This window comes from Capsella rubella, unplaced genomic scaffold, assembly GCF_000375325.1.
Source record: "Capsella rubella cultivar Monte Gargano unplaced genomic scaffold, Caprub1_0 scaffold_6, whole genome shotgun sequence".
NCBI lineage: Eukaryota > Viridiplantae > Streptophyta > Magnoliopsida > Brassicales > Brassicaceae > Capsella > Capsella rubella.
Genome location: NW_006238918.1, coordinates 3,773,238 through 3,799,130, shown reverse-complemented (window position 1 = coordinate 3,799,130; position 25,893 = coordinate 3,773,238). Strand labels below are relative to the sequence as shown.

General features: G+C 37.3%; 9 protein-coding genes across 14 annotated transcripts; 6 read left to right on the top strand and 3 right to left on the bottom strand.

Moving 5' to 3' along the window:
* Positions 1-99: 99 nt before the first annotated feature.
* Positions 100-1,187, bottom strand: LOC17881417 (NDR1/HIN1-like protein 6). The gene has a single exon (XM_023780629.1). The coding sequence runs from the start codon at positions 1,074-1,076 to the stop codon at positions 225-227; it is 852 nt and encodes a 283-aa protein (XP_023636397.1). The 5' UTR covers positions 1,077-1,187; the 3' UTR covers positions 100-224.
* Positions 1,188-3,108: 1,921 nt separating this feature from the next.
* On the top strand, positions 3,109-5,513 carry LOC17881396 (diaminopimelate decarboxylase 2, chloroplastic). Its single transcript, XM_006287546.2, has 8 exons — positions 3,109-3,655; positions 3,823-3,997; positions 4,090-4,239; positions 4,391-4,552; positions 4,643-4,828; positions 4,926-5,048; positions 5,124-5,213; positions 5,336-5,513. The coding sequence occupies exons 1-8, from the start codon at positions 3,147-3,149 to the stop codon at positions 5,414-5,416; spliced, it is 1,476 nt and encodes a 491-aa protein (XP_006287608.1). The 5' UTR covers positions 3,109-3,146; the 3' UTR covers positions 5,417-5,513.
* Positions 5,514-5,631: 118 nt separating this feature from the next.
* LOC17883469 lies at positions 5,632-7,755 on the bottom strand. 2 transcript variants are annotated; one of them, XM_006286739.2, is made up of 7 exons: positions 7,332-7,755; positions 7,123-7,222; positions 6,916-7,036; positions 6,407-6,528; positions 6,183-6,304; positions 5,941-6,100; positions 5,632-5,842 (listed from the first exon to the last, which is right to left on the bottom strand). In XM_006286739.2, the coding sequence occupies exons 1-7, from the start codon at positions 7,489-7,491 to the stop codon at positions 5,815-5,817; spliced, it is 813 nt and encodes a 270-aa protein (XP_006286801.1). In that variant the 5' UTR covers positions 7,492-7,755; the 3' UTR covers positions 5,632-5,814. The 2 variants fall into 2 exon arrangements, with proteins under 2 accessions (XP_006286801.1, XP_023636632.1); XM_023780864.1 differs by having other exon boundaries at positions 7,123-7,253; positions 7,332-7,458.
* A 1,298-nt stretch (positions 7,756-9,053) lies between these two features.
* On the top strand, positions 9,054-11,802 carry LOC17884138 (CTD small phosphatase-like protein 2). 4 transcript variants are annotated; one of them, XM_023780614.1, is made up of 5 exons: positions 9,054-9,154; positions 9,679-9,791; positions 10,162-10,389; positions 10,580-10,917; positions 11,256-11,802. In XM_023780614.1, the coding sequence occupies exons 3-5, from the start codon at positions 10,164-10,166 to the stop codon at positions 11,475-11,477; spliced, it is 786 nt and encodes a 261-aa protein (XP_023636382.1). In that variant the 5' UTR covers positions 9,054-9,154; positions 9,679-9,791; positions 10,162-10,163; the 3' UTR covers positions 11,478-11,802. The 4 variants fall into 4 exon arrangements, with proteins under 4 accessions (XP_023636382.1, XP_006288309.1, XP_023636381.1 ...); XM_006288247.2 differs by having other exon boundaries at positions 10,022-10,389; XM_023780613.1 differs by having other exon boundaries at positions 10,009-10,389.
* A 2,822-nt stretch (positions 11,803-14,624) lies between these two features.
* Positions 14,625-19,673, top strand: LOC17882782 (serine/threonine-protein kinase EDR1). The gene is made up of 13 exons (XM_006286975.2): positions 14,625-15,170; positions 15,489-15,929; positions 16,023-16,126; positions 16,247-16,841; positions 16,961-17,240; positions 17,482-17,522; positions 17,668-17,736; positions 17,833-17,933; positions 18,088-18,166; positions 18,266-18,433; positions 18,547-18,596; positions 18,672-18,848; positions 19,064-19,673. Exons 1-13 carry the CDS (start codon positions 14,721-14,723, stop codon positions 19,167-19,169), a joined length of 2,661 nt encoding a protein of 886 aa, XP_006287037.1. The 5' UTR covers positions 14,625-14,720; the 3' UTR covers positions 19,170-19,673.
* A 91-nt stretch (positions 19,674-19,764) lies between these two features.
* LOC17881807 (uncharacterized protein ycf36) lies at positions 19,765-21,274 on the top strand. Of its 2 annotated transcripts, none has more exons than XM_006288389.2 (4): positions 19,765-20,346; positions 20,615-20,643; positions 20,728-20,784; positions 20,897-21,274. In XM_006288389.2, the coding sequence occupies exons 1-4, from the start codon at positions 19,857-19,859 to the stop codon at positions 21,128-21,130; spliced, it is 810 nt and encodes a 269-aa protein (XP_006288451.1). In that variant the 5' UTR covers positions 19,765-19,856; the 3' UTR covers positions 21,131-21,274. The 2 variants fall into 2 exon arrangements, with proteins under 2 accessions (XP_006288451.1, XP_023636383.1); XM_023780615.1 differs by having other exon boundaries at positions 21,001-21,100.
* A 491-nt stretch (positions 21,275-21,765) lies between these two features.
* Positions 21,766-22,311, top strand: LOC17882342. The gene has a single exon (XM_006289665.1). The coding sequence runs from the start codon at positions 21,766-21,768 to the stop codon at positions 22,309-22,311; it is 546 nt and encodes a 181-aa protein (XP_006289727.1).
* Positions 22,312-23,176: 865 nt separating this feature from the next.
* On the top strand, positions 23,177-23,921 carry LOC17883476 (S-protein homolog 13). Its single transcript, XM_006290144.2, has one exon. It carries the CDS (start codon positions 23,282-23,284, stop codon positions 23,906-23,908), a length of 627 nt encoding a protein of 208 aa, XP_006290206.1. The 5' UTR covers positions 23,177-23,281; the 3' UTR covers positions 23,909-23,921.
* Positions 23,922-23,990: 69 nt separating this feature from the next.
* Positions 23,991-25,876, bottom strand: LOC17881179. The gene is made up of 6 exons (XM_006288255.2): positions 25,701-25,876; positions 25,255-25,325; positions 25,086-25,138; positions 24,498-24,965; positions 24,311-24,401; positions 23,991-24,228 (listed from the first exon to the last, which is right to left on the bottom strand). The coding sequence occupies exons 1-6, from the start codon at positions 25,837-25,839 to the stop codon at positions 24,142-24,144; spliced, it is 909 nt and encodes a 302-aa protein (XP_006288317.1). The 5' UTR covers positions 25,840-25,876; the 3' UTR covers positions 23,991-24,141.
* Positions 25,877-25,893: the final 17 nt, after the last annotated feature.

Genomic DNA, 25,893 nt, shown 5'->3' with positions numbered 1-25,893 from the left:
TTAAGAAGCCGTGAATTCTCTGTGGTCTTCTTCTTCTCTACTTGACAATATCTTATCTCTCTCTGACTCTTCTCTGAAATTTTCTTATAACTAACAAACTGAAGAAAATCTTCTTTTGGATCATTCCCAAAAGTTTTACAAAATCCAGAAAAAATAAAAATAAAAATAAAAATAAAGATTTATATGGAAAATTTTCAATTGTGAAATAATGAAAATCTCCAAGTCTAAAAACTCCATTTCCAGACCTTGACACTCAGATCAGACTTACACTTAGTTTTTTTAGAAGTTGCTATGACTGGTGTTTTACCTTTTGGTACACCTCCTTCAAATCCTTCACAGCTCACTTTGATCTCTACTCCTTCACTCTTCAGCTTCCCCATCATCATCTTCACTTTCGTTCTCATCTGGATCTCGTATCCCACACGCGCGCGCGTCAGATCTGTTTTCAGATCCTTCGCCTCATCCGGATCTAGCTCACGCGCCGTCGTAGACGTTGCGATCACCCCGTGGAACGAGGTCTTGTTCCCGTTGTCGCTGAAAAATGCCGGTACGGTTCCGTTTCCGAGAACCGTACCGGATTTGGCTGTTACGATCGTGACGATGAAAGGATCGTAGGAGAAAGTGAGGTGCTGGTTCGGATTCTCCGAGATCAGAGTGAAGTTGAACAAGGAAGAGAGATGCGACACGGAGGAATCAGACGAGGTGGTTAGATTGACGCGTCCGATTCGGAGCGACGGGACGGAGAAGGACGGCGGACGAGGATGGTAGATCACGTACATGGCGGTGGCGGCGATTGCGGCCATGAGAGCTAAGATGAGAATTATCAAAATCGACCAGAAACAGCAGCAGCAGCAAATTCGTCGGCAGCTTGGTCGGGATTGGTGGTGGTGACGGCGGCTGTAAGGCTGAGGACGGTAAACCGGACGGTTAGCTGGGATATAGACTTGAGGTTTCTGATTAGCTGTTCCGTTGGCTGTTACGGCGGCCGGAGCAGGGGGAGGTGGAATGGAACCAACTGGGGGAACTCCGTTAGTGGCGGTTGGTGGTTTGGAAGCTGGGAAGACTCGGTCTGTCATCTTCTCCGATTGTTTCTTTCTCTGGTCAGATCTGAGCTCACCAAATAGAGAAAGAGAGTGAGAGAGAGAGAAATAGAGAGAGAGACAATTGAGAGTTATTTGTGGAATCTTAATAGCTTTAAATTTTTTTGTAATATTTTCGTTTTATTATTAATTTTTTTGGAGGTATTTATTTATTGCTTTCTATAAAAAAATAATTTGTTTCCTTTTTGTTTTGGTTTTTTACTTAAATTTTTGTGAATGTTCATGACTTCCATGCCCAAGTGTGTGGAATCTTCATTGGGTGGTTAAAAATATTTAATGTAGATGATGATACAAAGTTATGTACAAAGTTCTTTTTTTTTTTTTTGACAATACCAAATTATTTTCTGAGAACAAATCAAATAATACACAAATGTTGTGTTTATTATTATTATTTTTTGAACAAAAAATGTTTAGTCTTTTATGTTAACGTAATATTTCCTAGTTTTAGATTTGTTTCTACAAAATCAAATTAAAAAAATGAAGGATGAAAATAATCCACCGACACATATAGTGAGTGATAGTGGTAGTAGTTCACTTCCTTTTACTAAAAATAAAAATAAAAAAGAGTGCACGCAACTGAATAAGTTATAAATTTAAGTCAGTGCAGGTTTAAAAAAAGACCAACAAAAATTAAGTGCGTGCAGATATTGGAGTGAGTAATAATGGATTAGGGATCCGTAAGTTTTAAATTAGAATAAACAAAACCCTTTTTGTTCAGAGAGTAAATCCCAAGTCAATTATTTCATGAGCTCTCTCCTCATCGGCAATGCTGCTCTCTCTCTCTCTCTGCTTTTAATTTTAATTTTTGTTAATCCTCTGTTTACGAGCTCTCGTTTCCCAAGATTTGACGTGATTTATACTACTTAATTCATTTAGCGCTCTCTATCTAAGTAAGTATAGCTTTTAACCACGAAAGAATTATCTATCACCCGTCAAGTGTCCACCCCATAAAGTTTAAAACTCAACTATCAGATCACACCATTAAAAGATAACTGCATTACAGAGGAGCCTTGTCGGAAACCACAAGTGGTTCCGACCAGCAAGGTACATAAACATTAACGATGGACACATAAAAAAAGGGAATAATATATACAGTACCCATCTTCGCCAAAGTGTACATCCAATCCATTTACGTATGGTAAAGTTTGTTTTTAACGTCTTACTTTATTACTTCGAACCAAAGAAAAAGTTACTTTGTCATTTGTCGTATGAACACTTAAAACATTTGTCGCAAAAACATCTTAAATTCTTAATCAAGCCTATATCGCTAGTTTTTGACTATCCATCGTTGGATGAAAACTCGTTTGTTTTCATTTTCGTCACCAAATTGCACTGCTTCGTCTTCATCTAGGCGGTACAAGAACTCGTATATCAGAATTCAGACATACTAAATTATCATCTACAAGGTATAGTTTCCAAGCTATTTCCCAATCAAAGCAGTGGGTGGATGTGAGTAATGGCAAGTTTGTCTAAATGGGGATAGATTAATTTCCTTATCATTTTCAATTTTGAGACAAGTGACTACCGACACATAAAATTACCACGGACAACAAACTAACATGTCCGAACAATAAGTAGCACAAACCATCCCAAAGCTGAGGGCGAAAGAAAATGAAAGCTAGGATTGAATCGACTGATTTGATCGCCTTTGACAATCACCTTTCCTTGTAATGACACTATAAAAACCATATCTACTTATATCTATACAATATACCATATGAACCATTTGAAGATGAGTACTATTATGTTATATGGAGTATTTGACAAAGCTTAAGGACATCTGAGTGAGGCAAAACTGGTCAATCTAAAAGTTTAGCTGTAAATTTATAATTTGAAGTTCTCGAATATAATATTCACCTTTTTCCCATATGTTTTATCTAAATTTACTTGTTGCACACCACCGGTTCAACTATCACCAGTCTAATTCTCGAACCGTTTAGTTTAAACCGGGATAAAATCCAAAACCGGACCCGACAACCTAATTTCAGTGTAACTGTACAGAGTCGCCGCCACTTCACACACAACTCGCACAAAATCATCCCAGCTATGGCGGCAGCAACTCAGCTTCTCTCCCAACCTTCATCTCTCCGTGTAACTCTGAACCAATACCAATTGAATCAAACCTCACTCTCCAGAATCCCAGTTTTGTCTCTTAAATCCTCTTTGAAGCCACTTAAGCGCCTCTCCGTGAAAGCCGCCGCCGTTTCCCAAAACGCCTCCAAAACACTCGCGAAGGAATCTTCTGCGCCTTCGTTCGATCACTGCTTCAAGAAATCATCAGATGGGTTCCTCTATTGCGAAGGAACTAAGGTTGAGGATATCATGGAGTCTGTCGAGAGAAGACCTTTTTACTTATACAGCAAGCCTCAGATCACAAGGAACCTCGAGGCGTATAAAGAAGCATTGGAAGGAGTGAGTTCCGTCATTGGTTACGCTATTAAGGCTAATAACAATCTCAAGATTTTGGAGCATCTCAGGAGTTTGGGCTGTGGTGCTGTGCTCGTCAGTGGAAATGAGCTCAGACTTGCTCTTCGTGCTGGTTTCGATCCCACAAAGTAAGATTCTTTTCAACCCATTGCTCTATATCTAATTTGGGGAGCTTTGCAACTTGGAGTTGACTTTATCCCAATAGTGAAGTCAATGGAATCGACTATTCATAGGAATGATTTGACTTGGTGATGGGATCACTTCTGAATATGTCTTTGTTGGATAAAATGAATAGGTGCATTTTCAATGGAAATGGCAAGTTGTTGGAAGATTTAGTTCTAGCTGCTCAAGAAGGTGTTTTCGTGAATGTCGATAGCGAGTTTGACTTGAATAATATTGTGGAAGCTTCTAGAATTTCTGGTAAGCAGGTCAATGTACTGCTGCGTATCAATCCTGATGTTGATCCTCAGGTATGGTTGAATTTATTTTTGCATCATGTCTGACATAAATGGTCTGCAAAGCTTGGATATGAGTGAGCTTTTCTGTTTGTTTAATTTTTCAGGTGCATCCGTATGTAGCTACTGGGAACAAGAACTCAAAGTTTGGTATCAGGAACGAGAAGCTTCAGTGGTTTCTGGATCAAGTGAAAGCACATCCCAAAGAGCTGCAGCTTGTTGGAGCTCATTGCCATCTAGGCTCTACCATTACAAAGGTAACTCCATTTAGTTGCTTAAGTTGTGGTTTGATGTAATCAGATGAATATGGATTGCCCTCGGTTCCTGTTTTCCATCTTTTCTTTTGCTCCATCTATTAAATCTTGACTCTTGAGTTCTACATATGTGTATATTTTTTGTTGATTCCAGGTGGATATATTCAGAGATGCTGCGGTTCTTATGGTGGAATACATTGATGAAATACGGCGCCAAGGCTTTGAAGTTAGTTACTTGAACATTGGTGGTGGTTTAGGGATAGATTATTATCATGCCGGTGCTGTCCTTCCTACACCCATGGATCTCATCAACACCGTAAGAATAACATCTCAAAAATTCTTTCATTCATCTGATCTCAAAAGTATTGGAATTGGTAGAATATTTTCAATCGTTGATCTGTTTCAGGTAAGAGAGCTTGTTCTTTCACGAGACCTGAATCTAATAATCGAGCCAGGGAGATCTCTGATTGCAAACACTTGCTGTTTCGTCAACCATGTAACTGGTGTGAAGACGAATGGAACTAAAAACTTCATAGTTATTGATGGAAGTATGGCTGAGCTTATCCGTCCCAGTCTTTATGATGCTTATCAGGTAAAAACAAATATGCTACTCACAGCAGCATCTGCATATTTTGGTCCCCTTTGAGCTAAGCTAAACATGCTCTTGTTCTTGTTTCTTAATGCAAAAGCACATTGAATTGGTCTCTCCTCCACCGCCTGAAGCCGAGGTTACCAAATTCGATGTAGTGGGTCCTGTCTGTGAATCTGCTGATTTCTTGGGCAAAGACAGAGAGCTTCCCACTCCTCCACAGGTATTATATAGGACTGAATTTTGTTTAGCAGCTCTAGTAATGTGGAATCTAATGAGTTTATTGAATTCATCACAGGGAGCTGGTCTGGTAGTTCACGACGCTGGTGCATACTGTATGAGCATGGCTTCCACTTATAATCTCAAGATGCGTCCTCCGGAATACTGGGTACCAACACATTTTTTTGTTCTTGTTTTGTGGGGAAATCACAGGAGAAGAATCAAGATCCTGAGAGAAATTGCCATGCATTTTAACTTATTTTCTTCAATTTCTGTTCTTTGTATTCACAGGTTGAAGAAGATGGGTCGATCACTAAGATAAGGCATGCTGAGACATTCGATGACCATTTGCGTTTCTTTGACGGTCTATGATGAATCCTTGACATTTACTCATCATTGTTGCTATTTAGTTGAATTGTATGATTATTCGGAATCAGGATCATAATGCTATTGCTGTTTTTGATTTTCACGCTCTGTGCTTTGATTCAAAATATGAATAAGAAAAGGTGAATTTGTGGGTTATGATTATTTCTTCGTAGTTACTACAAGCCCATAGTAGTCCATAACAAACGACTTGAGAAACTAAATTTAAAGCCAACGCAATGCCAAAGCTATTTCAAACCAGAAACCAAGATTATACAGAACCAACAATGGTTTTAGTGGGATCATGGGTCAAAAATCTATTTAGTAACCCAACAAAATCTGTAATACAAAAATCCAGAAGCATCCGGATGCAAAAAAGAAAAAACTCAAGGAGTCAGAAATGGATGTCAAGGATGGCCTTTGAGATCACCTAATCTGTTTTGGTTTCATCACACAAAAGAAAGAAAAATTCCTCAGGTTTCAAGGAACTCAAAGATCAAAAAGAGAGAGAGAGAGCAGTAAGAAAAATTTACCTATGAAACCGAATGCTTCTATACAAAAGCATAATGGTAAGTAAAAGCGTAGCCACGGCTGAACACAAATGCCCCAGTGAATGCCCACTGATGATATATCGATTCGCATTGTATATTTTGTTGTCTGCAAGTCCTTCAATCTTGGCAATAGTGTAAGCCGCTGCATTCATAATAATCGGAAATTAGAAGAGAGCAGATTCAAACAAGAAAACCGTAAAAATGGCTTCTGATTTTTAAAAAACCTGTAGCCCAGAGCCAGAATCTAGAGTGAGTATACTTGGGAGGTAACAAAACCGTCATGACGGGAATCACCAGACACGGAAGCAACTGGAACGTCATGCATAACCGGAGATCATTAAACACCCTGCCATCAACTAAGACACATAATTTCAATCCGAACCTGACTAAAATCACAAATATACATATGTATAACAGAGGAGGTAATGATTTCTGGTTTGAATGTTACCTGGCGTAAGCAACACTGAGAAATGATGTGAATAGAAGCAAGGCGAGGCAACTTAGTCCCACTGTATCCCCCACTCTCTCAACCAAAAAACTAGAGAAAAGCGACGAATACGCAATCAATATCTGCAATTTACCGTCATTAATCAAGAAACAGCTATTCATAAACATTCCCATTCGATAAACTTAACACCCAAAATCTCTACAGCTTCTATCCATTAAGTATACGAAGGTTCTTTACATGTTTTGTTCACAATGTACTTATAGAAACAACAAAAGAAAGCTAAGTGCAAACATAAAGACTCATCTAAGCTTTCTTTCCATAGCTATAAGAAGAGTTTTTTAAGCTTTTTGTTCACAAATTTGCTTGCAGAGCAAAAGGTTATCAATCAATATCTCCAAGTACGGTGTCATTACTCAAGAAACTGAAAGAAGAAGATTCATTCCAGAAGCTAAAACAAGATACTTCACAGGAAAAGTAAAGGTGAAATTGGTGGGTGAGGAGAAACGAACAGGCAAAGTGTCCCAGACGATTCTGCTGTCATCAGGTTTGAGATGATAAAAGGCAGAACCAAAGGCGAAGCTAGCAATGCCAGCGTAGAACAGTGTCCATCCCCAGATCTCACCTTTCAAACTGCATTACAACAAATCAAAATGTTTAAAACACTAACTAAAACCAAAAACTCAAAAATGTGAAAAGAGAAGAGAGTAATAAGTAACCTTATACTGAAGAAGCTGCCTCCAATGCAAAGCACAAAACCAAGAACCCCAATGATAAGAAAGGGAAAGTTGGTCATCACATTCAATGTATTAGGCACTCCTGTACACAACATCAAGCCCACACAAAACACCTGCTTCTCATTATTACACATGCACACACAAATGGATAGAGAGGAGAGATAGATATAAGATGATGATGATGATGATACCCATGAAATTGCGTTTATCGGCGAAGACATGGTGACGAAAGGAGTCGAGAGGAACTTTGGGAGTGATGAACATGATCATTAGCCAACAGAGAAACGATCCCACCACCAAAATTCGTTTCCTTTTCCATCGTCCGATCTGTTGATCCGTCAACCACACCATTTAACTTCTCTCTCTCTCGAAAAGAATTGTAAAGGTGAAGCCTTTTTTTTTTTTTTTTTTTAGTTTAGTTTTTCTGAAATGGGTTAATCAGTAGTATAACAATAAATACTCTGTTTGTGTCTAATTTGATTAATCTTCTAGCCACCAGGTTAAGAAAAAGAAAAGGGAAAGATGGAGAGTTATTGCTTATGAGTCGCTTTTGTCAAATCTTTCAATTAGAACAACGTGCGGCGGAATCTCTCCTTTTCCCTTATTCTTTGAGGCTGACGGGTACGACGACGACGATCCATTTCTTATGTTGTCGCTGTTGACCAGGACCACTAAACGTCGCCGTTTTGTGTGTGTGTGTTTTTTTTCCTCTTTTACAATCTAAAAGCTCTTAATCTTTCTTAAGAGCATCATTATTGGTAGGCTTTTAATAAAATCTAAAGCTTAAAAAGTTAAGAAAAGGTAAAAAAAATCTCTTATACAAGAGACATATATTAACTTTTCTTAGATTTTCATCACTTTTCTTAACTTAAGAGTTTTTTAATAAACCCTCGATAATCAAGGTCTTATGTGTTTGTTTGTAATTGTATAACTCTCTCCAAGTTTCTGAAACCAAGCTTCTCACAATTCATATCTATCATCTATATGTATACAAGGTTTCAAAAGACTAGAAAGTTTTATTCTGTGACTAGTCTAAAGTACTGCGTATGTTTACTAGTTAGTGTTTCTAAGAGAAAGAAAAGCTAAATGTTGTTGGAGCACTCAGCTCTTAGAAAGTAAACGACAGTGATAGTCATCTTTGAAACACAGCAAAAGTAGGATTAACATGAGACAAAAGTTCAACCTTAATGAGAGCTAAGAGTTGAAAATGCTCTAAATGCTACAAAGAGTATATCAAAACCACTATTATTTTTTTTTACTTTTTCCGCTTTGCTTTTCACTATTGAAGTTTAAAGTTTTTTCAGATTAACACAAAAAACATCTGGACTTAGATTTGGACCTTATTGTTCAACGATAACCTTAAACATGTCGTCGTTCAATAACTTTTCACGTGTTTGGTATAAATATAAATCTGCCTAACCATGACCCAAAATTCTACAGTTATCCAACTATAACCAATAAAATTATAGGTCATCCTATATGTAGGTAGGATACTACTCTGAATTTATACTTAACCAAACCAAGATAATCTTGTACTAATTTCTTTTTTATAAAGAGATACTCAAAAAGTCTTCATCAATACGTTTTTGTATTTCAATAATTATAATCCACAACGTAGTAACTCACATACATGAGACATGTCCAATTCATAATTCATAAACTACAAAGAAAGTTCCTTTTTTAAAGAAAAAGAGACTCTTTACTACGTACGACGTCGACGTGATTCCTGTCCTCCAACCGGCGGTGACGTCATCATTTCCCGGCTTACTCATAGTCATGGGCATTGTTTACAAAATTTAAACTAGTGAGGTGCTAATCAAATATTTATAAAGTACGAGGGGCATTTTGATGTAAAAAAAGATAAGGAGGATTTAGATGAAAATATTTTCATTTGCTTATGTAGGACTCTAGTGTCGTCGATCGTTTCATTTCGAGGAAATTATTTTTCTCTTTAATTTTTTGGAAGAGAGAGAGAGAAGAAGACGGCAGAATGAAGAAAGCTTTTTGATCGGAGGTACTTTATTTTCCGGCGAATTTACTCTCTCTAGGGTTTATTTTTAATCTCCTTTCCTCTCCGTTACTTCTCCTCAGCTCTTCAATCGCAGCTTAAATTTTCTGGGCTAAGTGAATATAATCTGAGGTTCGAAAGTTGTAGTACTTGCTTCGTCGTTTCAGAGAAATTTGCGGAAAGTTTTCGTCTTTTCGAGTCAAAGCTTTGTTTTTTTTTTTTGGGGTTCTGTCTTTTTATTTCCCCCTTTTTTCTCTAATTAAAAATCCCTAGACATATCAAAATTGAAAATTGATCTGAAATCGATTTCGTGGGGTTAATATCAGTTCCGGTTCGGTTCTCTTGTTAAAATATTGATTTCTGTCACTTTCCGCCATGAAAGTTTTCGAATTTTTGTTTCATTTTTGGCTCCAAATTTTTCATCTTTCAAATAATTTAAATCTCGGTGTGCTTTCGTTCCTACTTGTGAATTATCTAGGGCTTCGCTCCTTTTTCTAATTCAAGATCTGTTTTTTTTTTCCTCTCTACAGACTGTCCTTGAGTTTGAGCTAGCGTTTGCAATTTGGAAGACTCGGGATCTGATATATCTCCCGGTGTCTCTGTTTTGTCGGTAGATACAAGGGGTGAAGAGAGCTCCTAGAAGGTAAATTTCAATCCTTTATCATTTATTCTTGTTTTCTGAGGTGAAGTCTAGCTTGTACTTTTGGATGACTAGTTCTTGAGCATTGTGTTTTGGGTAATGAACGTGGAAATTGGGTCAAATTGAAATTGTGGAGTAATTCTATTAGGTTCTGAATCCTGTTGACGTAGGGTGGAAGATTTTTATACTACACCCTGACTTATTCTCACTAAGTTTCTAGTTCATGTTAATAGGGTGGTTTTGATGGAAGACGATGACTCTCCTTCTTCTCGGGATTTAGATGCAAAGAACCCTTATGATCGATTGCTTGCTCTAGATACAAGTACCGTAGATTCAAATGGTAACTTGGATTCGGTTTCTGCTATTTATCTAGCAATGAAGAGCTCAAAGCTGGAATGTGTTGATGAGCGTGGCCAAGATTCCCTTATAACCTCTGTATGCATGGAAGATGAAGAGGATGAGGAACTTGACGAGTTTGATCCTTATCTCTTTATCAAGAACTTGCCCAACTTGTCTTCTGTTGTCCCAACTTTCAGGCCGGTCTTGCTTCCTAAACAAACCCGAAGTTGCCCTCCTATTTCATTAGTCCTAGATCTAGATGGTAAGGCTACCTTTCAGTTTATTTGTTTGTTTGTTGTAGTTTGCTGGTTTTAATGGAACAGAAATATTTTACTCTCACCAAGGCCGTAAAGTATAAATGTTTCTTACAATTATTCGTTTTATCTCTCCATAAAAGAGTTTGATTTCCTTATTTCTGTTATCGCTATAACATATATGTTTTATATTCGCAGAAACTCTTGTGCATTCAACTCTAGAACCATGTGATGAGGTCGATTTCACATTCCCTGTAAATTTTAATGAAGAGGAGCATATGGTGTATGTGAGGTGCCGCCCTCACCTCAAAGAGTTTATGGAGAGAGTGTCCCGTCTTTTTGAGATCATTATCTTTACAGCTAGCCAAAGTATTTATGCGGAGCAACTGCTAAACGTGCTTGACCCGAAGAGAAAGCTCTTCCGCCATAGAGTGTATCGTGACTCCTGTGTTTTCTTTGATGGTAACTACCTAAAAGATTTGTCAGTCCTTGGGCGTGATTTATCTCGTGTTATCATCGTCGACAACTCTCCACAGGTATATAACTCATCATCCCACTACACAGTGAGGATACACATTGTATAACCAATTAAACCAAAGCTGATAGGTAGATGCTTTTATCAGTGATAAGTGTAGGATACATTTTTAGTATAGGATGATTTCAATAACTATGAAAGATGGTATGAACGAATTTAGTATTAGTTGGTTTGCAAAAGCTTTCTGAAACTATGAAGTTGTGTGGGATTAATTCAACAAAGTGTATTTGAGACTGTACCTGCAACCGCCATTAAGAATGATTCTATCTAAAGGCTGTTGCATAATCTTGTATGATGAAGAATCTTGTCTTGAGTTCTTCTATTTGTGCAATGGTGTAGGCATTTGGGTTCCAAGTGGAGAATGGAGTGCCAATAGAGAGCTGGTTTAATGACCCGTCGGATAAAGAACTCCTAAATTTGCTCCCATTTCTTGAAAGCTTAATTGGAGTTGAAGATGTAAGGCCGATGCTCGCCAAGAAATTCAATCTAAGGGAAAAGATTGATGCAGCTGTAGCAGCACCGGAATATCCTGCTGAGGCGGGAGATCCATTCGAAAGGTAAAAAAAATCATTCACAGAAAGCTTGAAGGCAGAATCTGGCAAAAGAGCTGCCTGCGGGGTTACAGATTTCTGAAAAGGAGAAAGACTTGCTCTTAAAAGAGGATGATGCTTTGGGAAAGCTTAATGGAAGTGTTTGGTTCCTAATTAATTAGGCTTGGAAGGGATCAGAGAAGCTGAAGATATATATATGAAGTATATTAATGTTGTTTTCTTATTAGTTTAAACTAAGAACTTGGTATACGGAGAAGACAGGATAGCCTGTAAACAAGTTTCATGCACAATAACTGTAATTTTCTGGTTTATTTACTACTACTCTCGTACACATAGATTTACATTTGCAATAGAGATGGCTTTTTTTGGCCAAACAAATAAGAGAGCAGTAAAAGATAAATGAGTTTTAAGGGTCTAATGAGGATCATAATCTCAATCCAGTGGTGTCGATTGTATTGTTTTCAACAAATCCAACAACAATGTGCCACTAATTTATGGAGATATCCAATTAAACTGCACTAGACTAGTGTGACTAAAAATTCAACAGCGACTATTCCGATAGTCCATGATCATAGATAGCTCTTGAAAGAAAAAGTCTTTAGTTCCATATTTGATTATGTTTAGGCACTTATTAGCGTCTAATTTTACATTGGCTAAATTATACGTATTTCTGATTATTGTTGGACGAGCGGGATAATTATGGAAACTTGTTTAGCCAATGGCCATGTCGAATAAAAGTGTTTGATATTTTTAATAACCAAAACATAAAAAATAAAAGAAGTTTCCAAGTAAAAAAAAAAACTCAAAAGAGGGATAGTCAAAGCTAATTCTGACCAAGTGGAGGGAGGAGGAAGGAAGCTTGAAGACGAAGAGTGCGCATTTTAATCGAATCTACTTTTTCGAAGATATCGGCGCAGGTTAAGTTAATCTCTCTCTCTATTTTATCTATACTATTAATTGGGAAGAACAACTTAAAGCCAAACACCCCCAATTTTAAAAAAAAAATTTCATGAAAATAAAACCAGTTGCCAAACAGAACTAATGACAGCGAAAAAAAAAAAAACCAAAAACAAAAATTATCTATATTTATGGAAATCATAATAATATTTTACCATAAAAAGTGGACAGTTAAATTCAAAATTAAATATATGTTAACATATCTATTTTGAATATACATAAACATATTTAATATTAATTTAATATTTTAATATAATTTCGAAATTAATAATTTACAAATGAAATCTAATAAAACAAAATCATCATATATCTAAAAAAACAAAGATAACATTTTTTTAGAAAAATAAAAAGATAAAAAATATGTTAGCATATGAAATAATCAACTAATCAAATTCTACATAGTATATATACATAACTGATCATATCATCAAATTTTTTAAAAATATATAATTTTAAATAAAAATAAAATTTAAATAAATCAATAATTAAATATTTGTTTGCTAAAATCATGCGAATAAACATTCTAGATCGCAAAAATTTCTTATTTTACATAAAAATATTCATATTCAAAAAGCAATCTAGCAATTATAGCACAAAAGATATCTACAAAATTTATCATTAATTCAATTAGTTAATGATTTTTTATTTGGTCAAACAGTTAGTTAATGATTATTCTAAACTTCTTTTTTCTTATTAATTTCACACAATCTTAACAAAATAAATCTTCATCCATTGGCAATTTTCATATCATTACTATTATCAAATATTAAATAATTGTTTTATCAAATCATAAACTACATTTTGAGATTATAAACATATAGAATTTCTATTAAGATTAAAACTAAATAACAAGAGGATATATCACATTTAAATTATTTTAATGACTTATTACCAATTTTTAAATAATAAATGGATTATATTTTATGATTTAATCTAATTGAAAACAAATAAATGAAAGTTTGTGGTTGCCATGACTTGTATAATCTACTTTTGGACGATTATATGAAATTTTACATATATTAAAATTATATTTAGTTACATGTAAATGGTGTTATTTATTAAAAAAATTTATAAACTTATAGGAATGAATACGAGATGGGAACATATAATTCGAAAACAAACATTATCTGAATTATTTCTCATAAAAAAAACATGATTAGATATAATTGTTATGAGACACGGTCATAAAGTTAAATTCACTTTCAACTATCAAATAGAAAACTACGAGTACGATACAAAGACATGTAATTTAAATTGCTAAATTTAAATTCCACTTTCCTATGTATTTCAAATATTTAGACATGAAATGACGGGTACAAGAATATAACGTATACTTCGGATAACAAAACTACAATAAATCCATGTATTAAAAAAATAGAAATACCTAAATCTTTAGAAAACAAAAAGGCTAAAACATGAATCTTTGAATTGAAGAAAGTAATGAGAAATAAAGATGAAACTTAAAGATCAATAAAATTAAAAATCGAACAAGGATTCTGTATGCTAGGATTACAGACAGTGCCTTGTGAATGAAAATGGTGGGAGCATGTGACTTAGATTGATAATTAGATTTTTATTAGTTTGATAAAAATAAATATTTAAACGAGGAATACGGGTATCCCGTCTAAATCTTTTACCAAGTTTCTTATAATAAACATTGGCAAATGATGATGTTTTAAAAAGAAATGATTATGGGACAGGACGGGTCAGGACGAAACGGAAAGAGACAGGACGGGTTTTCCATTATAAACTACACATAAAACAATTCAAACTAAAGCCAAACCCAAATCCGATTTAACATCTCTAAGCAAACAGTTATAAATGAACACGTAATATCACTTATCATTTTCATTTAAATAATTTTAAAATTGTATTATGTATTCATTTTGTTGTTTTACAACTGTATGTCTATATATAGTTTATCAAATAAACTCATATAACAAAACTTTACCAAAATAACATCTACTTAAAAAATCGTAATTTTGTAAAAATAACCTCGCACGTACGTGCGCGTCGATCACTAGTTTATGTTAAAACTGTGGAACTCTCTCTCTCTCTATTTGTTTTGTTTGTTTGTTTACGAAGGACGCATTTATTTATTTATTTCTCTTTAATTAAATTTTGTTTTGTTCCACTGCCAATATTATTATTATTCGCATTTATTTTTGGACAAGAAAATACCAAAAAAAAATATAGCGAAAGGAAGCTTCATTGTTTTTAGAGAGAGAGAGAGATAAACTGGAGGTTTTTAGAGAGAGAAAGAGCAAGAGAGAGATCAGTTCGTCGTTGACGATCGATGTCGAAGATGAAGCATCTTCTACGGAAGCTACACATCGGCGGTAGTAGTGGCGTCGGCGGCGGATTTGGTGACCATCATAGGTTAGACGATTCCACTAGGCCCATGATCGATCCTAGCCCTATTCCTAGTACTAGCCCTAGCCCCGCCTCTACTTCCTCCGTCTCTTCCTCCTCCGGTTTTGGCGCCAACGCCTCCGCCACAATGCCGAGACTGGAGACATTAGAGCCTGTAGGCCGTGATCTGGCGCCTGTTGATGGTGTCGATTTCAATTTGATGGAGGAGGAGTATCAAGTCCAGTTAGCTATGGCGATCAGCGTCTCTGATCCTGATCCGCGTGAGAATGCAGATACGGCTCAGCTTGATGCCGCTAAGCGGATTAGCCTTGGTGTTTCTGCTCCGGTCACAGACGCTGATTCCGCCGTTGACTTTCTCTCCCTCCGCTATTGGGTATTTATATACACTTTATTCATCACTCTTGCTTCGGTTACTTTTCTCTAGCTCCTATGGGCTTTGGCGGGTTTTAGGGAGTCTGATCATTCGATTAGCCCAGGGTTTAGAGGACAAATAGGATCTTCCTGCAATTCGTTACTGCTACTGCTTACACTCTTCTCGTGGATGCCAGTATTCTTTTTGAGTCCAGATTGTATAACTTTCCATTTTTAGGTTGGAGTTACCGAGGTTTATTCAATGTGGATGGTTTCAGCCTTGATTGTGACAATGGGAGACTTTAGCTGATCGTGTGCTCTTGTTTGTTTTTTCCTGTAGGGACATAAGGTTATTAATTATGACCAGAAAGTCAGGGATGGTTTTTACGATGTGTATGGGATTACATCTAATTCTCTTTCACAAGGGAAGATGCCACTTCTTGTGGATCTTCAGGCGATCTCTATTTCAGACAATGTTGATTATGAGGTCATTTTGGTTAACCGATTGATTGATCCTGAACTACAAGAGCTAGAGAGGAGAGCATCCTCTTTGGCTGCCGAATGTCCAGACTTTGCTCGTGGTCAGGTGTCAAGTGATTTAACTCAGAAAATTGCAAATATAGTTGTACAGCAAATGGGTGGCCCCGTTGAAAATGCTGATGAAGCATTGAGAAGGTGGATGCTTCGTAGCTGTGAACTAAGGAATTCGTTGAACACTACAATTCTTCCACTTGGACGAGTTAATGTTGGTCTTGCACGCCACAGGGCTTTGCTTTTCAAGGTTATAACAAATCATCATCTCTCTTGTTTTTAGCTTTGGTCATGGTTAGGAGCTGTAGGGTGAAGCTAACTAATCCCTTCTTCTTTTTTCTAGGTCCTTGCTGATAGGATTAATCTCCCATGTATGCTGGTAAAAGGCAGCTACTACACTGGAACTGATGATGGGGCAGTGAACTTGATTAAGCTAGATGACAAAAGGTATTCTTTGATTGCTGTAATCTGCTGCCTTATGTTTGCATTCTAGAGTCCTGATATTGGGCTCAGTTTGTATGTGATGGTGTGATTTTTGCAAGGACCTAATTCATTCTTCATATGCAGTGAATACATTATTGATCTAATGGGTGCTCCGGGTGCTCTGATTCCTGCTGAGGTTCCAAGCAGTTTTCTTCCAGTTTCTTGCACAGATACAAGAGTATTTCCTGAGGACCTGGACTTGTTGCAGCATTCAACCCCTGAAGTTGAGAAAGAAATTAAAACGCCAGCATTAACAGTATTGGGGGAAGCAGATTCCAGATCTTGTATGATGGCAAACTTCTTCTCTGGAAACCATGAAGAAAACAGTGACAGATATGCAGTTGAAAAACATCAAACAGAGAGATTTGAGCATGATTTTGGAAAGCTAATGCAATCACAGCAGATATCTGGTGAAAATTTGCCTCCATTTTCTGGGAAACCAACATGTGCTCAGAAAGTTAAAGTTAAGAATGTCTCAAAGTATGTCATAAGTGCAGCAAAGAACCCTGAATTTGCGCAGAAATTACATGCTGTCTTGTTGGAAAGTGGTGCATCACCTCCTCCAGATTTGTTTATGGATATTAACCCGCACAACTTGAGGGGGAAGAATTTGCTTCAAGAAGTCCGCCAAGAAAATAGGGATTCTGTGGTTTCTGGTGGTCCATGTTACCCGGAGAAGGTATCCTTAGGATACATATCATTTCATATCCTGCACAACTGTATTCATTCTTTTCTACGTGCCTTAATAACATATCTAAGACTCTGTAAGTCTTTAATTATTGCATCTGCACTGAATAGGTCGCAGATCATTTAGCTGAACAACTGAGAGAATCTGAAAGGAACCCCACAGCTGAGACTTACCAACCATCAGTGGAGGTCGATTTGTCAATGAAGAGAAACTTTGATGTGGATAATATTGGTAAAGTTTCCACATCCGAAAATATGGAAACTGGTACTGCTGATGTGGAGTCTAGTCTGTGTGATAGTCATGACCAAGGAATTAATCCGTTGCTCGGCGAAGCTGCAAAGTGGGAAATTATGTGGGAAGATCTTCAGATCGGCGAGCGCATTGGTATTGGTAAGGTTTGGTGATTGGTCTATCAGATAGATATAAGATTCACTAGTATCATACATTATCAACTGAAGTTGTAGCCGTGATAGACTTTTGATGAAGCTTGTTTTTACTAATTGTTACTACCCTTATGTTTGTTGATAAGATTTTTACATCCAAACCATTCAGTTTGATACACCAGACTAGATCCTTATGATCCCAAATTATAAGATTTAATGTATTCGTTCTTGTGCTGTTTCTGTTGCAGGTTCCTATGGAGAAGTTTATCGTGCAGAGTGGAATGGAACTGTGAGTTATGTTTTGTAGTCTTAATTCACCATCCTTGCAATGTTCTTTAATCTGCAGCTTCTAAACCTCTCCACATTTCCGCCCAATGAAGAGAAGTGCAATTTTAGTCATGGAGTTCTTGTACTGATTGTGTTTTCCCTTTCAGGAAGTGGCTGTTAAGAAGTTTCTGGATCAAGATTTCTCTGGTGATGCATTGACACAGTTCAAATCTGAAGTAACTCCAAATCATTTAACCATATACTTCTTATTCTTTGTATTACCTGCAAACTGTTTAATCATATACTTGATTGTTTTTATTTTGTTCCAATAGATTGAAATTATGTTGAGGTTACGCCATCCAAATGTTGTTCTTTTCATGGGAGCAGTTACTCGGCCGCCAAATTTCTCCATTCTGACAGAATTCCTACCCAGGTTTGATCCTCTGACATTCTTCTTTTGTATTCGTGAATGCATATAGTCCTCCTTTATACATAGAGTAATCCTTTTCTGACCACGAGGTTTTTGGTTGTTGTTTTCAGTTTTCTTTATTCTTCTTAATGGGTTAAAATTTTATGAAATTATGCAGGGGAAGTTTGTATAGGTTACTCCATCGGCCAAATCATCAGCTTGATGAGAAGAGGCGAATGCGAATGGCTCTTGATGTGGTATAAATGAGTTGCTCTGGTTAAAAGGAATGATGTTAAAAGTTACAGCTATATTGCTAAAAATATCTGACACTTGTTTTCTTTCTGATGGTATTGCAGGCGAAAGGAATGAACTACTTACATACCAGTAATCCGACTGTTGTACATAGGGATTTAAAGTCTCCAAACCTTCTTGTTGATAAAAATTGGGTTGTGAAGGTTTGTGATTTTGGATTGTCCCGCATGAAACACCACACGTATTTGTCCTCAAAATCAACTGCAGGAACGGTTAGTTATTTACCTGAAATGAATATATTACTTATTTCTCAATCATGAACTTTGTGTTGCAAAGATAAGTTGAGCAACTTACTAGATAAGATGTCCTGTTAATGAGTGTGCAGCCTGAGTGGATGGCTCCAGAAGTGTTGAGGAATGAACCGGCTAATGAGAAGTGAGTGAATTAACACTAAGTATGAGCATCATTTTAAATGTTAATACCGAAAGATTGACTGGTGTGCTTGCACAGATGTGACGTGTACAGCTTTGGTGTTATATTGTGGGAATTAGCTACTTCACGCGTCCCCTGGAAAGGGTTGAACCCGATGCAAGTCGTTGGAGCTGTGGGATTCCAGAATCGGCGCCTTGAAATCCCAGATGATATCGATCCAACTGTTGCACAGATAATCCGTGAATGTTGGCAAACGTAAGTTCATATTCATAATTCAAATCCGTAAATTTTAGTCAAAGTAATTCAGTACTCCTTATTAGAGATGTTATGATTCATGTTTCGATACCCTGAACCATATGATTAGCTTTATAGTGCTAAAACCATCACTATAGAAACAAGTAAAAATTCGTTGAAGTGGGTCGATTGACACACAATATTAGGTGGGGGTTAAGCTTATGATTGTTATGCAGGGAACCGCATTTACGGCCATCGTTTACACAACTGATGCGAAGCTTGAAGCGGTTTCAGGGTCTAAACATAAGCAACAGAGGGAACACGAGTGAAAGTTTGATGTAAGATAAGTAGATAGAAGCTGTTGCTTTCACCTGGTCTGGTTCGAAGAGCCAATGGGTGAGGGGGATTGCCATTTTCTTTTTCTTTGCGTTTTTTTATCTTTCTCATTTTGTTTTTACGGTCGGGCGAGACGAAAGAATACAAAAGATTTGACGGGTAGGGGAAAAAGCTTGTGGAGTTCAATCGAAGTGGGAGCTCAACAACAACAACAAAAAAAAAGAAAAAAAAAAGCCCTATTTTAAACACCCCTTTGTAACTATTATTATTATCATCATCATTGTTGCTACTTGTAACGATAAAAATTAGGTAAATGAACAAGAAAAATAGAAATGAAAAAAAAAAAAAGAATGCAATAAGGAAATGAAGTTCCTTCTTTTCTTGGTTTGGGATTTGGCCCCAAAATCTGTTTCAAGTGTAAAAACATACAGAGTATAGGGGGGACTGTTGTAACTTGTAAGAGCTGATGAAAAGCTGCTTAATTCCAAATGTAAAAACTACATTTTCTTACTGGTAAAGAAATCTCACAATACAGTATTTTCCGGTTAAAAATGAGTTTTACTGCTTTGTTTCGCTTATTCAAACTTTGTTCGTTCTTCCTACCGTAGAGTAGTCTGTATATTTTGAAGTGCGGAGAGAGAGAGAGACTTATAAAAACTGAAATCGGAAAAACAAAAGCCAAACGAAGCTTCGATGGCTGCTACAGTTCTCCGCCATTTCAGCCCAATTTCATCCTCCCTTAAACCACCGTCTCGTCACCGCCGATTCCTACACCACAATTTGTTACTCCCCAAAATACCCTTTCCCTCTTCTTTCATCAAATTCGGCGCCGAGAACTCCGAGCCCCAACCTCCACCGCCGTTGCCGGAAGCCGATTGTCCCGTTCCGCCGGAGCAACAGCCGATCAACGAGTACCAATCACTCTCCACCTCTTTCCCTTTCTCCTGGGCTTCAGGAGATCTAGTCGAGTACTCCTCCAGGCTCTTCGTCACCGGCGCTTCTTTCGCGTTTTTCATTGGATTACCCGTTTGCTGGTTCGGATCCGTCGGACCCGAGTACGAACCTGTTAAGAGGATTCTCGCTGCCAGCTCAAGCGGGATCTTCGTTGTCACGCTTGCTGTCGTAAGGATGTATCTCGGTTGGGCTTATGTCGGAAATCGTCTTCTTAGCGCCACTGTTGAATGTATGTTTCTCCCCAACTCATCCGTTTCTGCAAGTTAGCTAAACAACATCATCTAAATTGAGTTTCTTATCTAATCGAATTTGGTTTGATTCTAAAGTTTTCGTTTTTCTTGGCAATCTATTGCATAAGTTTGGTTTAACTCTTACAAAGTTGTTAATAAGGTTTCTTGCATACTTACGTGTTTTGCTTGGCGACGTTTTGATAAGCTCAAGAACTGTTTAGTTTGCTCCTTTGGTTTTTGAATTTTCTCTTTCTTCTGTCATTGCAGATGAAGAAACTGGGTGGTATGATGGTCAGGTTATGATTCTTCTCTCTATATTGGTAGAAGGAACACCTTTGTTTGGTTAATCTAAGCTTTCATTATTATGGATTCTTCAACAGGTTTGGGTGAAAACACCTGAAGTCTTGGCACGCGACCGTCTTCTTGGATCTTTCTCGGTAAGCTTAGCTTTTAAATCCTTGAATTTGATTTGTATTGCTCCACTGTATGTTCAAACTCTGTCGTCGTTCAGGGTTTTTCTTCAAAAGTTTATGTTTTGTGTTGTTTCAGGTAAAACCAGTCCTCGCCCGATTGAAAAACACGCTAGTGATTCTCGGATTATTGCTCATTCTTGTCATAAACCTTGGTGATTCTCCATTTGCATTGTCTTATAGAACATATAAGGATCCTAGGGACAGGTCCTCCCTGCCGATCCCAGGAGCTTACAATGATGAAACCGCAAGAACATTCGAACCAGAAGCTTTCTGCGGTGAACCTGGTGAATCTTCCGCTGATCTTCTTTGAAAAGTTCTTCATCTCAACAGAAAGACATACAGTCGCTGATAGTAAATATACATCTGTACATTCCTGTATATTTCGTTAAATTGGATGTAGAAGACAAAACCAATCTTGATGAATCGAAAAACTCATTACTAGGTTTGGCATCTAGCTCTTACGGTTCAGATTCAAACTAATACTTTCTAACTTTCTCGACGAGGCCATTTCGATTTTTAAAAGATGTCACATTCATCTCTAAAACTATCATTGTTTTCCTGCAGAATGTCCTCCAAGAAATTGAACTTGTTACCTCATATATATTTCAATTCTGTGTGAATAAACTCATGTGATGCAAAGTATCATATTGTATATTCCATATAGATATCAACAATGCATTTGTGGGCTTCTGGAAGGAGTTTTAGTGAGTCAATTTGATAAGTCAGCTTTGAGAACTTGGAAAACAATTTCAGGAGATAAAAATGTCCGAGTCAAACACACAAGATTAGTATATTGTAACAAACATAACTAATTATCGTCATTTCTATTATCGTCCGATCACATCAGCAAAATATAGCTTGGTTGTATTTTATATATATATATATATATATATATATATAACTAAACAACCCGAGAGAGAGGAGAGAGAGTGTCTGAATAAGAAAATGGCTGAGAAAATGAAAGCCCTAGTGATATTGTGTCTTGTCTCCCAAGTAATCATTCTAACCGTAAACGCAGCTGATACAGAAGATGTTGATTTCTCAATACTCATAAAAAACGAAATGTTCAATGTTAAAACCCCTTCGGTATTCTACAATTGCCGATCATCAAAGAAAAACATCGGATGGCACAAATCGGTTCCATCCTCAGAGTTTCAATGGGCATTCGAAGTTCCTCAGTTTGGTAATGGCGTGATGGTTCATAAATGTCGTTTCCGGTCGAGCTTAGGAACAGCAAACGTCGAGATCAGGACCTTGTCTACTACGGCGATGCTATGCGACGGGCAAACGTGTAAATACGCAATTAGACCTAATGGGGTTTATTTCATTGGTTACGAGTTGTATTCCCCTCATGCTATATTTGGAAGGTTTTTTGAGTTTTCGAGGCCCGTGGAGAAGCTAGTTGAGCCGTGGAAACCTTGGTCACCACAACAACTCAAAAGTTATGCACGGTACAATGCATCCAGAGCTGGATTCGGATCGAGAGACTGATGACTGAGAGATCCTTGCTCAGTTGCACAGTTGCACTACATTACATCGATAAGTTAATTAGTAGCCTGATCATCATGAGGTCGTTGAGGAGCTTTGGTTTGTGGAAATATGAAGGGATCGGGTAAGAGACTGGTAACTGCGATTTACGTGAAGGTTCGCAGAATTAAGAAAGCCTATATAATAATAGACCCAAGACTCCTTAATTATATATACAAGATTTGTAGCAGTGAACTGTACTGATATTAATATCATTGGTCTTTCGCATTTCCTTGTATCAACAATATATCAAGATTTGTAACCATTATTTGTATGTTTGGTTCGATCGTCAAATTTAAAGATTACTGTTTAATTTTTGTTTCATCTTCTTATTCCGGAACTACATACATGAAGAAATAGATTGAATACGTAAGACGCACAAAACTTATACCGAATGCACCAAAATAACATAGTATAGGGATGATGGATTCAATGATGATGAGGGATGATAATTTGTGGGCAGTAGCACATGATAAGTGATAACCTAGAGTGTCTAGAGTCAACGTGAAGGTAAAAGATTTAAAGACTCTAAGAATTCACTGTTTATGTTTTGTCAAATGTACACAGCATGGATGCTAGTGATTAATTTGTTATTGTTAATGTAAAAGAAAATTCTAAAAACCAAAAAAGTAGTGTTTAACAACATACTGGTTTAACTGATCTATAGACCCGGTTTCATTTTTCCCATATCTAAATCAAAACTATGGGAAAGGACTGTTAAATATTACCTCAAAAGCTCAAATTATCTAAAAACGAAAAAAGCTAAGCAAAAAATCTAAATTAGAACCTGGAACAGCGTGACAAAATGCAACAGAATTGTCATATTTACAAAGCTAATTATATGGGTAAAACATTATTATTTCCTTATAACAGAGGTTTGTTGTTAAACTTCACAGCGAAGGTTTGTTGTTAAACTTGTTTAAGAAAACTAAAAATGGAAAATAGGGACCGTTATTTTGTTGTCAAACAACAACCAACCGCTCCCGTTTTATATAAAACCCCAAAACCCAAAGCAGAACTGTTCAAGAGAGCAATCGAGTTTGGATTCAAGATGGGATCAACGTTCCGATTAGCCACCGCATTCACGTGGTGCCTTCTCGTAGCATCAGCATGCTTTCCATCCACCACATCAGCAGCCCGGTTCGAGGTAAGAAACGAGATCGCCAGACACCCAGGACGTAACCGGAGCCTCGCAATTAACTGTTGGTCGTCGAATAACAAATTGGGCATGCATGCTCTCAAACCGGGCCAAGCCAAAAGCTGGTCGTTCAAGCCAGTTTTTCTCAAGATACCCTTTTTCTACACATACTTTGAGTGCACGTTCTTCACCGCTTTTGGCTCGCCATATGGGCAGACCGCACCGGTTTTTGCCGGGGAGAGATTATTCAGGTGGAAATGCGATAATCCGGACGAGGAAGTGTGCATTTGGGTGGTGAAGAGAGATGGGCTATATCTACGGAAGATCACAAGAGACGATAAAGGCCAAAAGCTCTATGGAGACGAATTGACAATGGTTTGGATTGGCGGTACTAACTACCACCCGGTACAAGAGGATCCATAATTTTAATACCTCTACGCCCGTTTCAGGGTATACATCAAATCTCTATTTCTTGTGTGTATGAAACGGATATCAAGATACAGAATTAGAAGAAAATGAACACAGCTTTTGTTTCTTCCTTTTATGTAAAGTTAGCAAATCTGAGATCAATCCACAATCAACTCCCAACAGGAAAGAATATGAATTCATCCAGACTTCAATTATTACAGTTAAAGAACCTGAAATTCCATTTTTGCTCAAGCTCCATATTTTGGGGCCTTCCAAAGTTTGAAAGCAACTTCATGGATGAACCGATCAGCCGGTATAACAAGATTTCCACAGAGCTATGAAATAAGAGAAAAATAAAAACTTGAGACAAATCATGTTGAACATAAAGGCAGACCTTGCATTAAAGAGAAACCATACCTTTTTAAGAGCTTCAAATGATAATGTATCAACCAAGTCTTTCCGGGTCACAGCATGCTGCCACTGAGCTACCAACATAGGACAGTATTGCCTGTAGGTTGCAAGAATGACCAAATCCATCAAGAACGAAATGATAACTCTTGTTACCTTTTAATCAAAATCTTTTCAATATTCAATCTCTTCTTACCGAACATCATCTCGTGTCTTTTCACCTCGCATGGTGTAGCTCTGACGCGGTATAAGTCCTGCCAATGCCGGGTTCATGTCTTGTTGTGGAGTATTGACAGCAAAAACTGCAGCATCTTTGTCTGTGACAGAACCATAGCTAAGAACAACAGACAGATGCAAGCGTGGTACAATCTCTGAACCAGGTTGAGCCATTTTCATAATACTACCAATCAAAGAGTCGATAATTCCCAAGTTGTTTTCATCAACCCCGATATGCACAAAAACAGAGTCGTATAGGCTCACATCCAAGCAGTTTCCTCCTTCAAATCCAAGCAGCCTTAGTAATTTAGATGCTGTAGCATCAGAAGGAATGGAGTCACTCTTTTGGGATATTTCGCTAAATTGAAATACATCTAAGCCAATCAATTTTCCGAAAGAACTCAGAGTAGAACTGTCTGTTACTAAAGCAGCCTTGAGTCCCATAAACCTGCACCATAATATTTGTGTTAGTGACATGTATGTAAAAAACTAGCATCATCAAATGATTATACTACTGGCTATTGATTATCGAAAAGGGTACAAAAACTACACATATCAGATGACAAACCTTTCAGCTAAAGTTGGGATTTCGTTGTCATTTCCCTTTGGTTTTAGTCCACTCTGTAAAAGAAACAAATCATGGATTGTTAACCTCCTCTAGTGTAACCACACGAATATCAATACACACTCAATCACGGCTCACACAGAACTATGTTTAAGAGAGTGAAGAATCTCACAGCTACGTTATAAGCTTCTGACGCATCCAACAAATGGGAGAATTCTCGAACTACCCTTTCGTTCTCAGTTTCTGCAAATTAAAAAACAGCATAGTTAATATAACTCACAAGCAGAAAGTCAAAGCACAAGCAATGAAACACAAGTGAGCTCAAATCTTAGATTCTTAAGAAATTGGGTCGAATTTAAATTTTCTATCTCCTTCGATACAAATGACACTGGGTTGGCCAGTTAAATCAATTCAGCTAAAAGGTCAATGAAGTTTCAGTCTCAATCGAATCTAAACGATCATGTCGTAAATGGTTCAATTCTGATCAACAGTAAGAATCCGCACTTAAACAGGAAGAAATCGAATAAGTGAAAACGCGTAAAGCACCGATTTTTATCAAAAATTCTAGAGGAATCAAACGAAAGTAACCAAATTTTATGAAGATAGTGAGAGAGAGACCTGGGGGAGCATGAGGAAGGCTCAGAAAGCCACAGCTAGCCACGGAAGCGAGAGAATGGATGTGGGTTTTTGACGGATCGACGAATCGAGCCAAGCCGTCTCCGTACAATACCAACGCTCTGCTTGGTTTGTCCGCCATTGTTGTCAAAGGAGGAGAGATTGTGAGGAAAGAAAGAGAGAGTGGGGAATATAT

Coding starts and splice junctions, on each gene's coding strand:
- LOC17883476 (XM_006290144.2), top strand. CDS start 23,282: ATGGAAAATAGGGACCGTTATTTTGTTGTCAAACAACAACCAACCGCT.
- LOC17882342 (XM_006289665.1), top strand. CDS start 21,766: ATGGCTGAGAAAATGAAAGCCCTAGTGATATTGTGTCTTGTCTCCCAA.
- LOC17881179 (XM_006288255.2), bottom strand. CDS start 25,839: ATGGCGGACAAACCAAGCAGAGCGTTGGTATTGTACGGAGACGGCTTG. Junction 25,326..25,700: donor CCTTCCTCATGCTCCCCCAG/GTCTCTCTCTCA, acceptor TTTAATTTGCAG/AAACTGAGAACGAAAGGGTA. Junction 24,229..24,310: donor CATTTGAAGCTCTTAAAAAG/GTATGGTTTCTC, acceptor CTTATTTCATAG/CTCTGTGGAAATCTTGTTAT.
- LOC17884138 (XM_006288247.2), top strand. CDS start 10,032: ATGGAAGACGATGACTCTCCTTCTTCTCGGGATTTAGATGCAAAGAAC. Junction 10,390..10,579: donor ATTAGTCCTAGATCTAGATG/GTAAGGCTACCT, acceptor TTATATTCGCAG/AAACTCTTGTGCATTCAACT. Junction 10,918..11,255: donor TCGTCGACAACTCTCCACAG/GTATATAACTCA, acceptor GCAATGGTGTAG/GCATTTGGGTTCCAAGTGGA.
- LOC17883469 (XM_006286739.2), bottom strand. CDS start 7,491: ATGGTGTGGTTGACGGATCAACAGATCGGACGATGGAAAAGGAAACGA. Junction 7,037..7,122: donor GGCAGCTTCTTCAGTATAAG/GTTACTTATTAC, acceptor GTTGTAATGCAG/TTTGAAAGGTGAGATCTGGG. Junction 6,305..6,406: donor CTCAGTGTTGCTTACGCCAG/GTAACATTCAAA, acceptor AGTTGATGGCAG/GGTGTTTAATGATCTCCGGT.
- LOC17882782 (XM_006286975.2), top strand. CDS start 14,721: ATGTCGAAGATGAAGCATCTTCTACGGAAGCTACACATCGGCGGTAGT. Junction 17,241..17,481: donor CGGCGAGCGCATTGGTATTG/GTAAGGTTTGGT, acceptor TTTCTGTTGCAG/GTTCCTATGGAGAAGTTTAT. Junction 18,167..18,265: donor TGCGAATGGCTCTTGATGTG/GTATAAATGAGT, acceptor ATGGTATTGCAG/GCGAAAGGAATGAACTACTT.
- LOC17881807 (XM_006288389.2), top strand. CDS start 19,857: ATGGCTGCTACAGTTCTCCGCCATTTCAGCCCAATTTCATCCTCCCTT. Junction 20,347..20,614: donor TCTTAGCGCCACTGTTGAAT/GTATGTTTCTCC, acceptor CTGTCATTGCAG/ATGAAGAAACTGGGTGGTAT. Junction 20,644..20,727: donor CTGGGTGGTATGATGGTCAG/GTTATGATTCTT, acceptor ATTCTTCAACAG/GTTTGGGTGAAAACACCTGA.
- LOC17881396 (XM_006287546.2), top strand. CDS start 3,147: ATGGCGGCAGCAACTCAGCTTCTCTCCCAACCTTCATCTCTCCGTGTA. Junction 4,240..4,390: donor TAGGCTCTACCATTACAAAG/GTAACTCCATTT, acceptor TGTTGATTCCAG/GTGGATATATTCAGAGATGC. Junction 5,049..5,123: donor AGCTTCCCACTCCTCCACAG/GTATTATATAGG, acceptor AATTCATCACAG/GGAGCTGGTCTGGTAGTTCA.
- LOC17881417 (XM_023780629.1), bottom strand. CDS start 1,076: ATGACAGACCGAGTCTTCCCAGCTTCCAAACCACCAACCGCCACTAAC.